General features: G+C 45.2%; 1 protein-coding gene across 1 annotated transcript in view; it reads right to left on the reverse strand.

Moving 5' to 3' along the window:
• Positions 1-19,657, reverse strand: part of LOC126470462 (microtubule-associated protein futsch-like) — a 525,429-nt gene that overhangs the window by 19,332 nt on the left and 486,440 nt on the right. The window contains exon 46 of the mRNA XM_050098320.1: positions 19,543-19,580. Coding sequence (XP_049954277.1) covers positions 19,543-19,580 — 38 coding nt within the window. The remainder of the gene's footprint in view (positions 1-19,542; positions 19,581-19,657) is intronic.

Here is a 19,657-nt window from a genome sequence, read left to right on the forward strand (position 1 = left end):
AGCATAGCCTTCAGCTAAGTCAATTGCTACGACCTAGCAAGGCGCCAATTATCCTTTGCTATGTATCTAATGACGCATATACTGTATCAACAAGACCAATGTTCACCAATTGTGGATTAAAGTTAAGTATTCCAGCAGCTACGTACTTTTCTTTATAGCATTCATTACGTATCCTGTTTCAGACCTCAAGCCAGCCTGCGTGAGTTTAAGCGCGTGCCTTTCGGTTACCCGTCACTGTGGATTGGCTGTCTTGCCAGTCCACAACATTATTGGCGACGACGATTTAATGGTTGTATTGCTCTAATTTCCTTGTCATGGCTTCACCACAATCTCCAGATGTACTGTCCGAATTTTATCACTTGCAGAATCAGCAGACGCAGGCCTTATTGGATGCCCTTGGACAGCTCGTCCAGAGTCAACGTGCGATGCAAAACAATGCGGCAGCTGCCGCTCAACTGCTACCGCACCCACAACATGCAGTTGCACCACCGTTTCGACACTTCGATGCGGCGATGGAGACCTGGACAGAGTGGTCACGCCAATTTGGATTTCATCTCGCCGCCTACAGAATTCAAGGTGATGAGCGGCAGCCTCATTTATTGGCGTGTGTAGGGGTGCAAACGTACCATGTGATAGTGAAATTATTTCCCCGACGCGACGTAGCAACTCTGTCCTACGACGAAATTTTGTCTGCTTTAGATGCCTATTTCAAGGAATCAGTTAATGTAGTTGCAAAAAGGTATACGTTCTTTCGTACAAAATGTACAGCCGGTTAAACTAATCGGGAGTGGGTTGCAACTTTGCAAGGCCTTACCCTTATTCCGATACTATGGTGCATGATGCAATTGCATAGAACGTTTCTGATGTTCGTATACGGGAGCAAATTTTGAAACTAGTCAATCCCTCCATTCAACAAGTGATAGACATATTGGATAGGCAAGACACGCTTGACTTTGCTCAGGAATCATTTGAAACTTCGCCAGCTGTGTGTCACATTAACCGGCCCGCCGGGCGAGCTGCACGGAACTGTAAACAGCCCTCGCGCTCGTCCGCGCAGCTGCCACCAAGCTCTCAACCACGTGTCCCGCAGCAACAAGCAAATGTGGTGCTAAAATCATGCCCGCGGTGTGCTACTAGACATTCGCGTGAGAATTGCCCGTCACGCCAAGCTATTTGCTTTTTCTGCAATAAAAAAGGACATGTTCAGAGTGTTTGCCAGAAAAAGCTCAGATCGGACACTCACAACCATTCCAGGCCCTTTGCTTCACGCCAGAATCGGAATTGAACCAAGAATACTCAGGCTCGTGAACCTTCACCCATGGACATTCATGTGGTTAATTCCACTCCGCCCAGTGCCACTCTCTCTAAAAGTGACTGTGTTCGTCCCACAAAAAGTGTGCGTCGACGTCGCTGGAAATCACGTCACTTGGCAAGTGATTCTGTACCAGTGTCTGTTAAAATTGCACGAGACAGTCGCTGTTGTCGTCAGCAGGACAATAAACTTTTTGTAGATTTGGACTTTAATGGCAAGGTCATACCATTCCAGCTCGATACCGGAGCTGCGGTTTTTCCCTGATCAATAAAGACATGTACAAACAACTGGGCACACCTCCGTTGCGTGCCGCAAATGTTAAGCTAACTACATATTCAGGACAGCATATCCCTGTGTTAGGACAGTGCAGCCTTCTTGCAACATGCAAGGGACAAACAAAACTTGTGTCTTTTTACGTCCTTTGTTCTTCTTCTGCTGTGAACTTGTTTGGTTTAGATTTATTTCAGTTGTTTAACTTGTCTATAGTCATTCAGGTCCTATCAGTGAACCAGACTGTGCCTTCAGACAGTGTTTCTCGTCTGTGTGAAGAATTTGCAGACATTTTTGCACCGGGCCTTGGTTGCGCTAAGAACTATAAACCACATTTGGAACTGAAAGTAAACGCGCAACCAAAATTTTTCAGAGCGCGCAATGTTCCCCATGCATTGGGTGATGAGGTAGCAAGAACATTACACGATTTGGAATCACAAGGTGTGATAGAACGTGTGCAGGCTTCTCTCTGGGCATCACCCTTAGTAATTTTGCCAAAACCTTCCGGAAAATTGAGACTTTGTGTGGACTTCAAGGCAACAGTGAATCCACAACTAGTGATTGCAACTTATCCTTTACCCCGCCCTGAAGATCTTTTTGACAAACTGTGCCCGGGTAAATATTTTTCGAAGTTGGACCTGGCAGATGCGTACTTGCAAATACCAGTGGACGACGAATCTCAGCGCGTCTTGGTGGTTAACACGCATCTTGGTTTGTATCGATTCAAAAGACTGCCATTCGGGTGTACATCCGCCCCCGCATTGTTTCAGCAGTATCTACAAACTGTTTGTGCGTCGGTCCCTACTGCAGCAAACTATCTGGACGATATTGTGATCTGCGGAAAGACAGAAGAGGAATATTTAGCCAACCTCCGAACATTATTTCAGGTCTTGCGACAAAATGGTCTTCGCTTGCGGAAGGACAAATGTGTGTTTTTTGCTCGTGACTTACCATATTTGGGACATGTAATCAATGCACAAGGCATCCATCCTAGTCCAGAGCACCTCCGTGCCATACAAGACTTGCCTTCGCCGCAGAATTTGAAGCAGCTACAGAGTGTGCTGGGAAAAATTAATTATTATAATAAATATATCCCGCATGCCTCTTCCATTTCAGCTCCGCTTCATCGCTTATGCCGTAAAGGTGTTCCGTTCGTCTGGACGACGGAATGCGAACGCGCCTTTCGCCAGTTGAAATCGGCGTTGCTTTCTAATACTTGCCTTACGCCATTCGATCCCCAGAAACCCCTTTTGTTGATGGTAGATGCATCGGATTTTGGGATCGGAGCTGTGCTTGCGCACAAAGATGGCTCGCATGATCGCCCTATTGCCTTTGCGTCCAAATTGCACTCGTCAGCGCAAAGGAATTATTCACATATAGAGAAAGAAGCTTTGGCTCTCGTCTTTGGTGTTACTAAGTTTCATGATTTCTTGTATGGTCGTCACTTTACCATCATCACAGACCACAAACCTTTGACATCGCTTTTTCATCTAAACAAGCCTGTACCTCCACGTACAGTGCAGAAATTCATTCGCTGGTCTATTTTCCTCTCGCAGTACCGCTACGATATCTTGTATCGGTCCACTGCTAAGCACGGAAACGCCGATGCGTTGTCCCGTTTGCCTGTTGCTGAGGATAGAGCATTCGATTCTTCCGAACTTGCTTGCATGTTCATTGATGCGGAATTGATTTTCGTCGTGTAGCTACAGCCACAGCTGCTGACCCTGTCCTTGCTACCGTTTTGCATTTTGTTGCTCCGCAATGGCCCTTGTCAAAGTCATGGATCGAGGATCCGTTGCTTCGCCGATTTTTTGCTCACAAGGAGAGACTTTTTGTTCGACGTGGTGTTTTGTTGTTGCGTTCTGATAATGATCAGTCTCGGGTCGTGGTCCCACGTTCGTTGCGGTCCTCTGTTTTACAGCTTCTCCACCAAGGACATTGGGGTATAATGCGAACGAAACAACTTGCTCGTCAGCACTGTACTTGGTTCGGAATCGATGCTGCGATTACGAATATGTGCTCTTCTTGCATGGCGTGTGCCGAACAACAATCCGCACCGCCACGGAAATTCTTTGCATGGCCGAAAGCCACTTCCCCTTGGCAACGCTTGCACATCGATTTTGCTGGTCCATTCTGGAATGCTCGATGGTTGGTTGTGGTCGATTCTTTCAGTAATTTTCCTTTTGTTGTCCGGATGTCTGCCACGACGTCATCTGCCACCATCCAAGCGTTATCTGCTATCTTTTGTATTGCAGGTCTTCCACAGACTATTGTTTCCGACAATGGCCCACAATTCATGTCCCCAGACTTTCAGTCATTCTGCAAGGCCAATGGTATTCAACATCTGACATCCGTGCCGTTTTCGCCTCAGTCAAACGGTGCCGCCGAACGACTGGTCCGGACTTTCAAGTCACAGATGTTGAAGCTGAAAGAGTCGCATTCTCGGGAGGATGCGTTATTGCTCTTTTTTCCTTCGTATCGCTCTCAGCCCCAAGATGGTCGCTCGCTGGCTGAGTTGCTCCATGGTCGTCCTCATCGAACCTTGATGCATCAGGTTCCTGTGCAGCAGCAGACGCCTGCTTTTGCTCCAGGCGACGTTGTCTACTATCGCAACTATCGCGGTTCACAGCGTTGGCTCGCAGGGCGCATTCTTCGCTGCCTCGGCCGCGCTATGTACCTGGTTTTGGGGGCCTCTGGTGAGGTGCGTCGGTATCTCAATCAGCTGCGCCTCTGTCGTCGTACGGGTTCTGCCGCTCCCTGTCTGCTTTCAGCGACGGTGCCGTCCGGTCAGCACCCTGGGGACCCATCTACTGGCTTGCCTCATCCCCAGGTGTTACCGACGCTGCCTTCCATTTTGCCCCATGGCGACGCAACGCTGCTGCCTGTTATCCCGCCGGCGCCGCCCGCAGAGGACGCGTCGCTGCTGCCGCCGGGCGCCTGCCTGGGTCACGCGCCGCCGATCGCTTCCCGTGACCAGCTGTCCGCTGACATGGAACTCTTGCCCGCTCCGGACCAGATGTCGTCTTCACCAGTCGGGTGCTCCGACTCGATGGAGGTCGACCCGTCGGCCCCTCCTGACTATCTACGGGCGCATACACCGCATGTTGGCGTGCACCCTGGACTAGGTTTTCAGGCGTTTCCTAGCTCCCCTTGGACCGAATCACAGGGTGCGGGTGGCACAGCCTCGGCTGTTGTTAGGCTCCCCACCTCGTCACATACGCCAACATGGGGTCCTCTCCACGGCGGGCGGAAGCCTTATACCACAACCGTCCGCCGATTTGCGGGGGAGGAATGTGGTGTCACCGCCAGACACCACACTTGCTAGGTGGTAGCCTTTTAAATCAGCTGCGGTCCGCTAGTATACGACGGACCCGTGTGTCGCCACTGTCAGTGATAGCAGACCGAGCGCCACCACACGGCAGGTCTAGAGAGACTTACTAGCACTCACCCAGTTGTACAGCCGACTTTGCTAGGAAAGGTTCACTGAGAATTACGCTCTCATTCGCCGAGACGATAGTTAGCATAGCCTTCAGCTAAGTCAATTGCTACGACCTAGCAAGGCGCCAATTATCCTTTGCTATGTATCTAATGACGCATATACTGTATCAACAAGACCAATGTTCACCAATTGTGGATTAAAGTTAAGTATTCCAGCAGCTACGTACTTTTCTTTATAGCATTCATTACGTATCCTGTTTCAGACCTCACGCCAGCCTGCGTGAGTTTAAGCGCGTGCCTTTCGGTTACCCGTCACTGTGGATTGGCTGTCTTGCCAGTCCACAACACAAACAACTCATGTCTAGAAAAAATCATCACGAGTGAGAAGACTTGATGTTATCAAGATGAACCTACTACAAAATGACAGTCTGGAAATTCACATGAAGATTCACATGAAGGTTCAACAGTTTGATGACATAACCGATGTTCAAGCTAATGTGACACGAGTTGGACAAAATGTCAAAGAAGGACTTTTCTGACAGTTTCGTATGGTAGTGCTAATGTTCTGTGCATTGTTCTCAAGTGGGGGGAGGCTACATAGAATACTGTAAGTCTTAAAATTATCATCTTAACGTTTCTACATTTTTTATTAATCCTGACCTGAAACTTTTTGGTCTGGTGGGGTATACTACTGGGGCGACATACTACAGTAGCTTCAACGCCCATTTTGCAAATGTACCAGATAGATGCTTCATGCTTGTCAATCTGCATAAATAATGGCAGTCAGGCACAACAGGAAATGATCTATCATATCAACTTACTGATTGCCTAAGAAACTGCAAGACACACTTTCTTACTCATAAAGTGGTTCTCATAGTTAGGAACATACTGTGGAGATGCAAGGCATGACACTTTCTGCACCTTCCTGGTTTTTCATTAGACCTGGGCCTATCTTTTAATCACGAGCATCAGAGTGTAGTTACATCCCTGTATTCTTGTCAAAAAGTGCCATGAGTGGAAAAGATGTCAGTGTCTCCTTCAAGATATGGGAAGATCTTCTTGTTGGTCTTAGAAAATTTTGTGTCTTTGTAGTGGTCATGCCATCCAACTGAAATCCTTTGAGAAGCATCTGTAGCACAATACTTCCTAAGGAAACCTCGCACTTCATAAATTTGCAGAGTACTTAAAAATCTGTCATGCCTCTTACATTTTCTGGATCCAGACACACTCAATTCCAATCAACTATATTCCAGTTACAATTACTTTGTGGCTGATAGCCAGTCGAGCAGTAGAGGCCAGCCACCAGCCAATCACTGTTCTTTGTCAAATGACACTTTCTCCCTGGATTGCATGTGTTGCAGGTTACGTGCAGCACTTGTAAAGCAAGAATGGCTGCATACCAGCAATATTTTCTGCCCCGCCCCTCTCTCCCTGCCACTGCCAAATACCCATCACAAAGTAGTAATTTTAATCATTGTACAGGAACTCCAAGACTTTTACATGCTGGCCATTTGTCTCAAATTGCTCTATCACATATAAACTTCAGAACATTAGTCAAATGGCTTACATGTGGTTCAAATATCTTCCAAGAAAATGATAATGTCATCACGATGGGAAAGAAACATTGTATATTTATGAAGCCAAAGCAGGTTGTCTATCATATGCCCAAAGGTGGCTTTGTACATTGTACATTCAAAACAGTATAACACTGATCTCTCAGAGGCCATCCATTATTATGAAAGCACCCTTTTCCCAGTTAGTCTCACCATCCTCAATCTGTCAGTCTGCAGTGGAAAAATACTTCACTCCTTTCAAACAGTTCATGCCATCAGTTCAAAGCAATGGTAAAAAATCCTTTATGGTTATTTTGTTCAGCCACTTGCAATCAACACAAATGCCATACACCATCTTTCTTCTTCACGAGGACCCTAGCGGATGACCAAGGACTCTCGATGACTGACTGATGATGACCTGAAGCTTCTTCTCAATTTCCTTTTGAATATCCATTGCTCAGCTGCAAAAACCACATAAAAGCATTGACCAAGGGGGGGATGAGCCCTAGTGTTGGTATGGTTTTCACACTGGGTTGGCTAGTCTGCCTTGTCTCCTCTCCAGATTTGAATGCATTGAAAAATTTATGCAGAATGGCCAATATTCACTGAAGTCAACACAGGACTTATTGGAGGCTGGATGTAGATTCCTCTGATGGGTAGCCCATGATTTGTCAGTGTGATATGATTCTCCATTGATGGCAGTGACCTGACCTCCTGGGAATGGTTTGGCTTTACCTATCCACATACACGCAAGGATGAGTTGTGACTATTCATGGCAACTGGTGACCCACAGCTCTCCTTGTCTACTTGTGATGGTTATCATCATCTTTAGCACACAGATCTGTTTTGTGAGCATGAAGACCTTTTTTTTTCACTCCACTAAAAATCCACAGGTTAGCTGAGCTTCCATGTTGTTGATTAGAACTCACTGATGAAGATTTGATAAGTGTATCTTCGATAGTTGACAGTCATTGAGAGCAGACATTCTTGTGTGAACTTCTTTGACTAGCATCATCAATTCAGATCTCTGATCTTGCATTTCATGACTGCTTGTGATACCTGCAAGAAGTTCTATCCTAAGGTAATACTGTGGCTGCATTTTCATAAAACAACAAATTTGAAGAGTTGTTTTGTGTTACAGATACCCACTGTCACAACACAGGTTCTGCCAGCTGGACATATTTTCCATTTGCAACCATCTGCACAATGGCCTTTGAATATCCAGATATAATACACTGGCAGAAAAATAATTGCAACACCATGGATGAAAAAAAGTTGGTAGGTGTGTTTCTACATCTGAAAAATTATGTCCACTCCTATTTCAAGCCCATCACATTACAGTGGCACCAGTAGTGCCACTATGAGAATGCTAACCAGGTTTGCTTTAAATTCACGTTGTGACAGTCATCATGAGCATTACTTAACTTTGAGATTGGATGTGGTGAGTTGTTTGTCAAGAATGCCTTTAAGGTAATAAAGGCACCATTATCAGCACCTCACAAGATTGAATTAGACCATGTGGTAGAGCTCCGAGAAGCTGGATGTTCATTCTGTGATATTACAGAAAGTGTTGGCAGGAATGTAGCCACTGCACATGACTGCTGGCAGCAATCGCCACAAGACTGTACAGTTGCAAGATCAGTCTCTGGCTGGCCATGTGGCACTACTGACAGAAAAGATCATTGTGTTTGGCATATGGCTCTGGTGCATCATACAGCAATTGCAGCAGCAATCTGAGCACCAGTTGGCACCACAGTAACATAACAAACTGTTCCAAACTGGATACCTGAAGGACAGCTCCAGGCCTGATGCCGTGTAACGTGCATTCCACTGACTGCCATTTGCGATTTCAGCTGTATGAAGTGAGAGCTCATTGGAGAGTAGGGTGGAGGTCTGTTGTGTTTTCTGACGAAAGCTAGTGTTGCCTCAGTGCCACTGATGCCTTGTGTTGGTTAGGAGGAAGCCAGCAGAACACCTGCAACCAACCTGTCTGCGCGCTACACACACTGGACCTACAACTAGAGTTATGGTCTGAGGTGTCATTTCGTATCACAGCACGTGCACCCCTTTCATTAATGAACTGCATCCTAAAGAATGTTTTCCAACAGGATAATGCTCACCCACATACCACTCTTGTATCCCATACATAGTTTTGGCATGTTGTCTTGGCTTGCTTCATCACCAGACCTGTCTCCAGCTGAGCACATATGGGACACCATCAGACAACTCTTGCATCCTTTTTTTTTTATGAACTACATTTTAACCATCAGCTGTTTATTTGTCCCATTAGCCATCAACCAGTTTTAGTTATTAAGCATCATCCACGATATAGGGTACAACAGATTGGTTAAAAGCATTGCACATTTTTTTAAAGCTGAACAACATTGAAATTATCCAGTGAAAATGTACAAGCACCGCACATAATCTGTCTTAGAATACTGACAGTCATATCTCATGTCAAATAGACAGATATCTTATTTTCCTTGTGACATCTGTCTATTTGACATGAGATGTGACTGTCAGTATCCTAAGACAAATTATGTCAGGTGTTTGAACAATTTCATTGGATAATTTTGATATTGTTCAGCTTCAGAGGAATATGGGATGCTTTTAACTAAATCCTGGACATTGGTTAATAACCGGAACCAGTAGATGACTAATGGGACAAATAAACAACTGATGATTAAAATGCATTTTTAAAAATACTTTACAGCTGTTGAACCTCACCTTATGGAAACATTACAACTACAGCTTCATTCACAAACAGTATTAACTGTCTCTGTACAAACTGACCATCTGTAACAGGCAAGAACTCTATCCCACAAACTGATATCTGACACCTGCACAACATGATGCGTGCTTGTATTCAACATTCTGGCTGTGACACAGGTTACTAATGTACCAGCATTTCTCATTTGCACAGGCTTATCTCATTATTACATTAGCCTATGCTCTGGCAATGTTAGTCACGTAAATACTGGGCGGTTATAATTCATCTTTCTCTATTTAACATGTTATAACACAGAAAATATTACAGTACGAGTACAAAACTTGGTAGCATTAATGTCCAGAGTATGGGGCATACGACTTCCATGCATCACAGCGCCACTGTCCTGCTCCAACTATGACCACCAGGTGCCGTGATTCACAGTCTCATACACTTGACCAGTCATGGTGCACTTGTTGACGTGTCAACATGTGCTTGGACAAAAGCAGCAGGGCATTATTGGTGAAGCTCTATTATCAAAACAAAAGTAATGGCTGCAGCTGCACTTCAAGAATATCACCAACTGAAAGGATTATGGAAGGGTACTTTTTCTCTACCTGCTGTGGGGAGCATGATGATGAAATTCGAATAAACTGGAGAACTGAGCGTCATGCCAGGAAGAGGCCGATGACCGGTTGCACCACAGGTGGTTGATGAAATCACTGTTGCTATGGCAGACAATGCTGCACGCAATTCCTGATCATCAGGCAGTGTGCATGCTCTGTCATGACAGTTGAACAACCCACGGTCACTGTATGGAAGGTGCTTTGAACCATTCTCACATGGTAGCCATATCGTACAGCAGTTTGCACCACAGGATGCACAACGATTGCCAGGATTGAAATCGACAAGGGCTGGTTCTGGACAATCCTATGGGCAGACGAAGCTCATTTTTCTCTGCAGGTGAGGTGAACACACAGAATTGCTGAATGTGTAGATCTTCACTTCCAGTCATTGTACATGTAGTTCCTTTGTATGGTGAGTGTGTCACCGTGTCGTGTAGCTCCATGGCTACATTAATCATTCGTCCACTCTTTTTTGAATAGGTTAGTGCTCCAGGACCTGCTGTGTAGTGTGACTGGCCAGCATTACTGCGATATGCTTCGCCAGCATGTCATACCCGTCCTATAGGAGAGAGATGCATCGCACTTGACTGTTTTCATGAAAGATGAGGCATCACCGCACATTGCTCACGAAGTTCACGTGCTTCTCTGAAACACATCTGGTAAAACTTAATTATCAGCCGATCATTTCGAAATGCTTGGCCAGGACGAACACCTGATCTTACTCCCTGTAATTTCATGCTGATCTGAAGCGCAGCATATCAAGAGAGGTAGCCAGCATACCCATGTACATGCTTTGTTCTGCTATGCAGAATGCAATCCTGCACTTTTAGACTCTTCTGGACACTAATGGGTGCCATACTGAGCCCTTTTTGTAGCAGTAATGGTACCGGTATGTATCGTATGATGTACCATAGCAGCACACTGAAAGTGTTTCAATTGAACTTATTCTCCATTGTTTTTTTTCCTCACATCCTTGACATTAACGCTACCAAGTTTGGCACTGATATGGTAATTAGTTTCCGTGTTGTAATGTGTTAAATAGGGAAAGTTTAATTATAGCCACCTGGTATGTTACCTAGACAAACGGATTCCGAAATTTCATTGCTCTACATTTATTATATTCTGGTGTTGCGATTTTTTTTCTGTCAGTATATTGTAAAGGATGAGCCAGTCAGTAGAAAAATTTTAATTTATTTTATTAGTTCCCAGTAGTAACTTCATTTTTCCATTACAGCCAAGCCTTGGCCGGCAGCGTCGGCTGCCACGCTGCAGTGCGCGCCCTGTGCATGTTTACTGGCACAGCCACAGCCCGTGTGGAGCAAATGTGGTGGCCAGTGGGCACATTCCATGCGCAAAGTGCACGGCATCTTGCCGGAAAGAATTAAATGTAGCGACAAAGTTGCTACGGAAACGGATCCCACTTCTGCCACCAGTTGTACACGATGGGCAGATGGGAAGGCAGTGGGCGTGATTAATTCATCAGGATAACATTTAGACAAAGGTCATTTATTGGCAAAAGCATGATAAAAAGGGGTCACATAGCCAGGCCTAGGGAGGTGAGGGTGAGCCAGAAGGTAAAGTATGGCGAAGGTTGGTATCTGCGAAAACTAAGTCCACAGTCCCGCAGCACCGGGAGAAGCGGAAGATGTTCACTGCTACAGGGTGCGCGTCCGACTTACAGGAGAGCAAGAAAACAAGAGTGTGGGCCCAGCAATGAGCGGCCGGGTATATTCGATGCACCGTGCGGCTTCCTCCGCCCTGATTGGTTGGGATCGAGAAAACCGTGCGGACGGCATGGAACTTTCCAGAGCGCTGCCTGCTAAGCAATGCCTGGGGCAGCATTACCTCGTCAGCACACAAGGGAGGCATAGGATCAAGGTGCCCTTCCTTGTTGCTGACTTCCTGTTGCTAGACCGTGGGACGAAAGAATCTGCAGGCAGCCAATATTGCCAGCCATGACTTTGCCGTAATGGAAAAATGAAGTTACTTCTGGGAGCTAATGAAAGAAATTAAAATTTTACTACAAACTGGCTCATCCTTTACAATATTATTCAGCTGGTGACAAGAAGCATTATACGTCACAGAAAATAATGCCTCAGAACTGATTAAAACCTGAACATATTTGTCATCAAAACCACTGCTGTTCTGTACTATTCAAGTAAAAGTAGATGTTGGCACAAAAGTAGACATTTGTGACACACACAATTTCATTCACCTGTTGTCTTTATCAGTAAGTTCAAATTCCTTTAGCTATTTTGTTGGATCCTGGTTAGCTTCAGCTGAAAATACAGCATTAGCATCATTACACATTACACTCATTGAAACAAACAAATGTGGCTTAAAACCCAAAAATTGTTCCACACTCATGCACTTGAATTGACCACAACATCTCATATGTGTTAAAACAACAGAGAAAAAGTACAAGTAACTATACACGAGTTTAAAACACAATTAAAATGAGAAAGGAGCTAAAAGAAAGGTGCAGGCAAATGTCACTGGCTGACCACTTACAAAAAGCGTGGGTGAGCTAGTAATTCCGTTAACATATGAAAACCATCTCCCTAAAATCTTGGGAAAGATGTTGGAAACTTAACAAAACTTTAAAACTCAAACCACATTCGTTTGAACATTACTTAACATACTGGACCGATCCATCAGAAAATCTGTGATGGTGTACTGGTTGGGAAATGAAATACAGTCCAATAAAATGTGGTGCACAGTGATCTGTATGCCACAAACACCACAAAGTGGTGGGTCCTCCCGCCGTAGCAAGAGGCCAGGCATGATAGTGCTGTGCCCTATGTGAAGACGAGTAAGGAGGACCTTATCACATTGACATGCCTGGAAGGAGGTACTCCATGGCTGCATTGCGGCTTTTCTAGATGGAGCTTATTGTCTGCCACTCCCAGCCACTCGTCTTCCCACTGCCGCTTGACTTAGTACCTCAACAATGAGGTGATAGCCTGCAGTGGGATGGTACACTGAAATAACTGAGGATCACAACACAGTTTCCTGGCTGCTACATCCACCCTTTCATTCCCCACGATATCCATGTGCCCAGGTACACAGTAAAAAGACACCTCCTTTTCCACTCATTACAGTTGAAGGCAGGCATTCTGGATTACTTTATCTGCTGGGTACAAACATTGGAGACAGTGAAGGGCACTCAGAGAATCAGAACAGACAAGAAATTTAGCACTGGAAGAACATCTCATCTGCTCCAGTGCCATCACATATAATTCTGTGTCAAAGAGAATAAATGCTTGAAGCAGTTGGAGCTTGAGGACTTCATCTGGGAAAACGACAGAGCAACAAACAGAGTCCCCCTCTTTGGAAACATCCACGAAGACAGCTACATAGTTGGGATGCTCAGTTAAAATGTCAGAAAATATAGCATTAAAAACAGGAGGAGGAGTGCAATCTCTCCTATACTGCACTAAATCTAAAATCACCCAAGGCCTCTCCAGTAACCAGGGTGGCAGACTTTTAAAACCCTGGATTTGGGGTTTACTCACTCCACATCAAGTGACTCCAGCACATGCTGCGCGCAGATCCCAAACAGCATTGTGGCTCATGGACGGTTGGAGAAAAGGCATTCCACAAGTGGACGAACAACAGTATGGTATGCGGGTGACGCCGGAGGTGTGAGGAACTTACATGCCTTATGCACCATGACGAGCTGGTGGTTCGCACGCCTCACCACAGAGACTAGGTATGAGGCTGGTCCTATAAGCATGCATGGCAAGCCAAATCCCCTCATGGTGGACAGCATCAATGATATTCAAATAAGAAGGTCTTGCCGATCCATATACCGTGCATGTGACTGTAGGCTTTCCCGGTGTGAACTATTGATGAAGGTTTCTCGGGTATCCAGCTGGGTGGTAGCATTGATATATCGCGATGCAATGCTACCACCGGGCTGGAGACCTGAGAAACCTTCATCAACAGTTTATACTGGGAAAGCCCACAGTCACATATATGACACCTCTACGAGGAGGAAATAGTCTGCAGCTTCAAACGGCTGTAGAAAGAACGCTCCAGAAAAGCAAAACTTTTCAGTACACTGGCTTTCCTACAACACTGTCGTGACACTATGCCAGAAGATGGGTAGTATGACACTTCCCGAAACGTCACGATATATCAATGGCTGGAGACGCGAGAAACCTTCATCAACCATATATCATGCACCCGTAGTCTAGTCATGAAAGCATGAAAGTGCTATAAAATTGGAGAAGAAATGGCCTGTCCTCTCCCCAAGACCTGTGGCTTTGGCACTTTATGATGTTCATGTGCCTTGAGGGTTCTGGCTTTCAGGTCTCTCAGGTGTGTCAACAACAACAACAACAACAACAACCTGGAATAAAAAATAAGGCCCAGAAACCTCACTGAGTTTCTAAAATGTAGGACTGAGTTTCCTTATATGCAACTCAGGTAAATTAACAAGACAATGAGAACAATTAAAATGAACACACACACACACACACACACACACACACACACACACACACACACACACACACACACTTATCTGCAGAAAACTGAAAACCCATCTTTGCAGCCAACCCCTCTAACCTCCGCAATTTAAGTTGCACCTGACAGCTTGCTGTTGCAACATTGGTGAAGGAAGAGAAAACAGCAAAATCATCCACAAATAAGGAGCGCTGTACACCGATCATTGCTGTGAAAGTGATACTGTCAACGCCTATGGCAAAGAGGGTAACACTTAAAAACACTGTCCCGAGGAACACCATTCTCCTGCTCAAAATGATCTGACAGCGTGTCACCGACTAAGGTTCTAAAACACTGCTGAGACAAGAAAGACTGTATGAAGACGGGGAGGTAGCCACAAAAGCCCCACTGACAGAGTTGTGCGAGAACACGGTGTCTCCAAATAGTATTGTACACCTTACTGATATCGAAGAATACACCAATACAGTGATGTTTACATAGGAAAGCCTGCTGAAGAGCCACCTTGAGCAAGGTCAGATGGTCAACAGTCGACAAAAATCTCCAGAATCCACACTGAGAAGCGCTAAGGAGTTGTCTGGTCTCTAACAATGAGACCAGATGACAGTTAACCGTTCGCTCCAGGGTCTTTCCTAATCAGCTCGTAAAGGCAATACTCCGATAACTACTGAGACATGTGCAGTCCTTTCCTTGTTCGTGGAGAGGTACCAAATTTGCCTCTCTCCATGAGTTGGGTAATTGACCTGACTGCTGTATTAAATTAAAACATTTGAGGAGGATTTTGATTGATACTGCTGGCAAATGTCGAAGCATGAAGTACTGGATTTGATTGTGACCAGGTACGGTATCACGAGTCTCAGACAGTGACTACTCCAGCTCCCGCACGGAGAAAGGGCAGTTGTAAGACTCAGAATCAGGGGATCTGAAAACCAAATTGCCCCTCTCTACAGTCACATTGTACCGGTGAAATACTGGATCTCAGTTGGCCCTGGCAGTAGTTGTCGTCAATTGCTCCGCCAGTGTCTGAAAGATGGCTCCAGGTGTTGTTTGGAGACACCCCTTTTTCAGCACTGCTGCTGTCAGTAAATGACTGTGTTTATCAAAAATCCTCTGGATGGCTTCCCATACTTTTTTAGAACATGTGGAACGATTGAGAGTCCAGGAACGCTTGCCATGATCTTTTCTTGCTATCCTTAATTACATGTTGAGCCTTGGCTCTGGTGCCTCTAAAGGCTATGAGTGTGTCAGCTGTCAGACAGCATTTAGAATGTCTGAGCCACACGCCTGTCCTGGATTGTTGAATGGCACTCATCTGTCCACCAAGGTACAGGTCATCTCCTAAGACCAACTGAGGACTTTGGAATCAATAGGTCAGTGGCGAGATGGATCACTTGTGTGATGTGGTCCACCCATTCCCGGACACTGTTGCAGTGTTCAAACAAAGCCAGCTGGCTGAACAGCATCCAGTTAGCCTTACTGACCATCCATTTTTGTGGCTTCTCTTCAGGAAATGCTCCATCCAATATGTGAAAGCCGAGTGGGAGATGGGTCACTAGAATGGTCAGCAATGAGCACCCATTGAACAGAGTCTGCAAGAGCTTGAGAGCAGAAAGAGAAGTCGATGGCTAAGAATGACCCAGTAGCAGTACAGAAATGAGTGTGAGTATCCATGTTGAGAGTGCGCAGCTCATGAGATGTCATGAGGCTCTCCAAAACCTGACCCCAAGGGCAAGTATAGATTGAGTCCCACAAGACATGATGGGCACTGAAGTCTCCCAAGAGGAGAAATGGTCATGGGAGTTGTTCCACAAGACCTACGAGAATCTCCGAGTCTAATGGATCTTGTGGAGGGAGATACAGGGAGCACACAGTGATCCTCCAAGAGCAGACGAGTGATTCACATTATTGACAAACACAGGAACACCTCTCTTGGCTCTGTCCCCAGTTAGGTCATCCTTGCAGTGAAAGGTATAGCCTTGTAGCATAGGAGTGTCAGTGGCTTTAAAAATATGTTTCTTGTATACACAGTCACATGGGGCGTTACTGCACTAGCAGTTTCAGTTCTTCCACATGTGCCCTGAAGCGATTAATGTTCCATTGTAATGTTGGAGCCTCTATCATGTGAGCTGAGCTTTCACCCAGTCTTTTTGCTGAGCACACGAGCCTGTAATGGGCGTGGGGCGAAACGATTACCCCAGTCAGACAACATCCATTACTTCTACCAAAGAGTCAAGGGAGACATCAAACAGTATGAAATTGACATAATCAGACTGCTTACTTCCCAACTCCATCGGTAGCTCAGATGGTAGAGCACTTGCCCGCGAAAGGCAAAGGTCCCGAGTTCGAGTCTCAGTCGGGCACACAGTTTTAATCTGCCAGGAAGTTTCAGACAATCTACCTGGTTTAGCAAAAATGTGACTCACCCAAGGAGCCGACATATTTCCAGTGATCGACAGTTGAATCCCAATGGTTCTGGGCCCACTGCAATCATTATTGAAATGTTGCAGGGTCAACATGTGAACACGTGGGGATGGTCTGCTGCACAACTACATTTTCAACAATGTATGATGAACGGTGTGCTCTGAAAAACTTGGGCTTGCACCACCATTGTGCACTTTTGGCAGGGGTGCCACAGACCACAATCTATCCTACTTTACAGAGCATTAAGTTCCAAAGCCCATATTCTGTGAAGAGTTGTGGACGTCCAACCATTCAGCATCTAGTAGTAGTTTTACTGTCCTCCTACCTCTTTCCATAGATGCTCATAACAGTAGCACCTGAACATTCCACCAGCTTTGCCATTTTTGAGATACCGGTTCATAGACACTGTGTAATAATAATCTGCCCTTTGTCAAAGTTTCTTATCTCAATGGATTTCCTCATTTGCAGCCCATACCTTCACTAGGTGAACCCTCGTCTGTATCTGCTCTGCTTACATACTTTTCCTACTGCTTCAGGTACCGTGGCACAACTAGGAAGCATCCAACTTCACGATGGGCAGTGGTCATAATGTTTTGGCTTTATTAGTGTATATTTTACATAGTTTAGTAAAACATCAGCCATAAAATTGGCGTGATCATTCATTTTGCCACACACACAGCTAGTGCGATACTCTTCTTTCCATCCAATGTTAATATTATTTTATTGGCAATATTTGAAGAAATGGGATGTTTGCTATAAGAGTCAAGAAAAAGCAGTGAATCAGCTATTGATCTTAACAAAAACTTAAACAACAAGAGTTGGGGGCCATGAACTCTGCTACTACTAATCACAGGTCTACTATTTTATTACTACAGTAAGACAGCTGGTAAAATATAATTCATCATCTTGATGAATCAGGTTAAACTGCAGCTGAGAACCTTTTATATCAGTGTGTTTTAGGACACAAAAATATTTTGTACCTCTCCACACTTCTGCGTGTATACAAATCCATCATTTGAGAATATGGTTACAATCAAGCTGCCATCAAACAAAGCTTTGAAACTATTTAACAGCTTAAAATACGCACGTTAAAAACGTTTTGCATCATCCAGTCCCCAGAACTCCTGAAGATATAGGTTGACTATGGATATTGTATCATAGACACAGTCTCTTTGACTGTTCAGAGATGTCACTAAACCCACCCAAAGATGTGAACAACCATGCATGAGCAGTGCCTATTAGATGGTGGGGTCCAACAGCCGATCAGTTCCAGTCATTCCACCAGAAAGGAGGTACACGGCTCATGTCTGTAGTTCAATCATGCCTAGATGGTCAGTACCACGGTTTGATCATGTCCGCATTGTTACTTTGTGCCTGGAAGGGCTCTCAATGAGGGAAGTGTCCAGGTGTCTCGGAGTGAACCAAATTGATGTTGTTGAGACACAGAGAGAGAGAGAGAGAGAGAGAGAGAGAGAGAGAGAGAGAGAGAGAGAGGAACTGTCGATGACATGCCTTGCTCAGACAGACAGACAGACAGACAGACAGACAGCAACTGTCGATGACATGCCTCGCTCAGGCCGCCCAAGGGCTACTACTGCAATGGATGACTGCTACCTATGGATTATGGCTTGGAGGAACGCTGACAGCAACACCACCATGTTGAATAATGATTTTCGTGCAACCACAGGACATCATGTTATGACTCAAACTGTGCGCAATAGGCTGCATAATGTGCAACTTCACTCCTGACATCCATGGCAAGGTCCATTTTTGCAACCATGACACCATGCAGCACGGTACAGATGAGCCCAACAACATGCCAAATGGACCGCCCAGGATTGCCATCACGTTCTTTTCACTGATGAGCATTGTGTATGCCTTCAACCAGACAATCGTTGGAGACGTGTTTAGAGGCAACCCGGTCAGGCTGAGTGCCTTACACACACTGTCCAGCAAGTGCAGCAAAGGTGGAGGTTACCTGCTGTTTTGGGGTGGCATTATGTGCGACCGATATACACCACTGTTGGTCATTGAAGGGCCATAATGGCTGTACAATACATGAATGCCATCCTCCGACGAATAATGCAACCGTATTGGCAGCACATTTTCGAGGCATTCATCTTCATAGGTGACAATTCGCGTCCCCATTGTGCACATCTTGTGAACGACTTCCTTCAGGACAACGACATTGCTCGACTAGAGTGGCCAGCATGTTCTACAGACATGAACCCTATTGAACATGCCTGGGATAGATTGAAAAGGGCTGTTTATGGATGACAAGACCCACCAACCGCACAGGGATCTACGCCGAATCGCTGTTGAGGAGTAGGACAATCTGGACCAACAGTGCCTTGATGAACTTGTGGACAGTATACCACGACGAATACAGGCATGCATCAATGCAAGAGGACTTGCTACTGGGTATTAGAGGTAGTGGTGTGTACAGCAATCTGGACCACCACCTCTGAAGGTCTCGCTGTATGGTGGTACAACATGCATTGTGTGGTTTTCATGAGGAATAAAAAGGACAGAAATGATGTTTATACTCCAATTTTCTGTACAGATTCCCGAACCGAGGTGATGCAAAACTTTTTTTGATCTGTGTAGAAATATTATTTCACTTTCCAAGCACATTATTCCACACAAAGATAGATTATTGTCTATTGAGTATAAGTCGAATGCATTCTGTAGAAACCACCACTGGTCACATACACTGACTTCTTTGGAAAAAGGAATGAAAATCCTTACCTTATGTTACTTGACTTTCTGTCCCTCACGTGAGATTCCTGGAACAATATGTGAAAGTCTATTTTTTCAGCCTGTAGTAAATGTGCAACACACATCTAATATTATAGCACTACTA

The sequence above is a fragment of the Schistocerca serialis genome, chromosome 3, assembly GCF_023864345.2.
Source record: "Schistocerca serialis cubense isolate TAMUIC-IGC-003099 chromosome 3, iqSchSeri2.2, whole genome shotgun sequence".
NCBI classification, from domain to species: Eukaryota; Metazoa; Arthropoda; class Insecta; order Orthoptera; family Acrididae; genus Schistocerca; species Schistocerca serialis.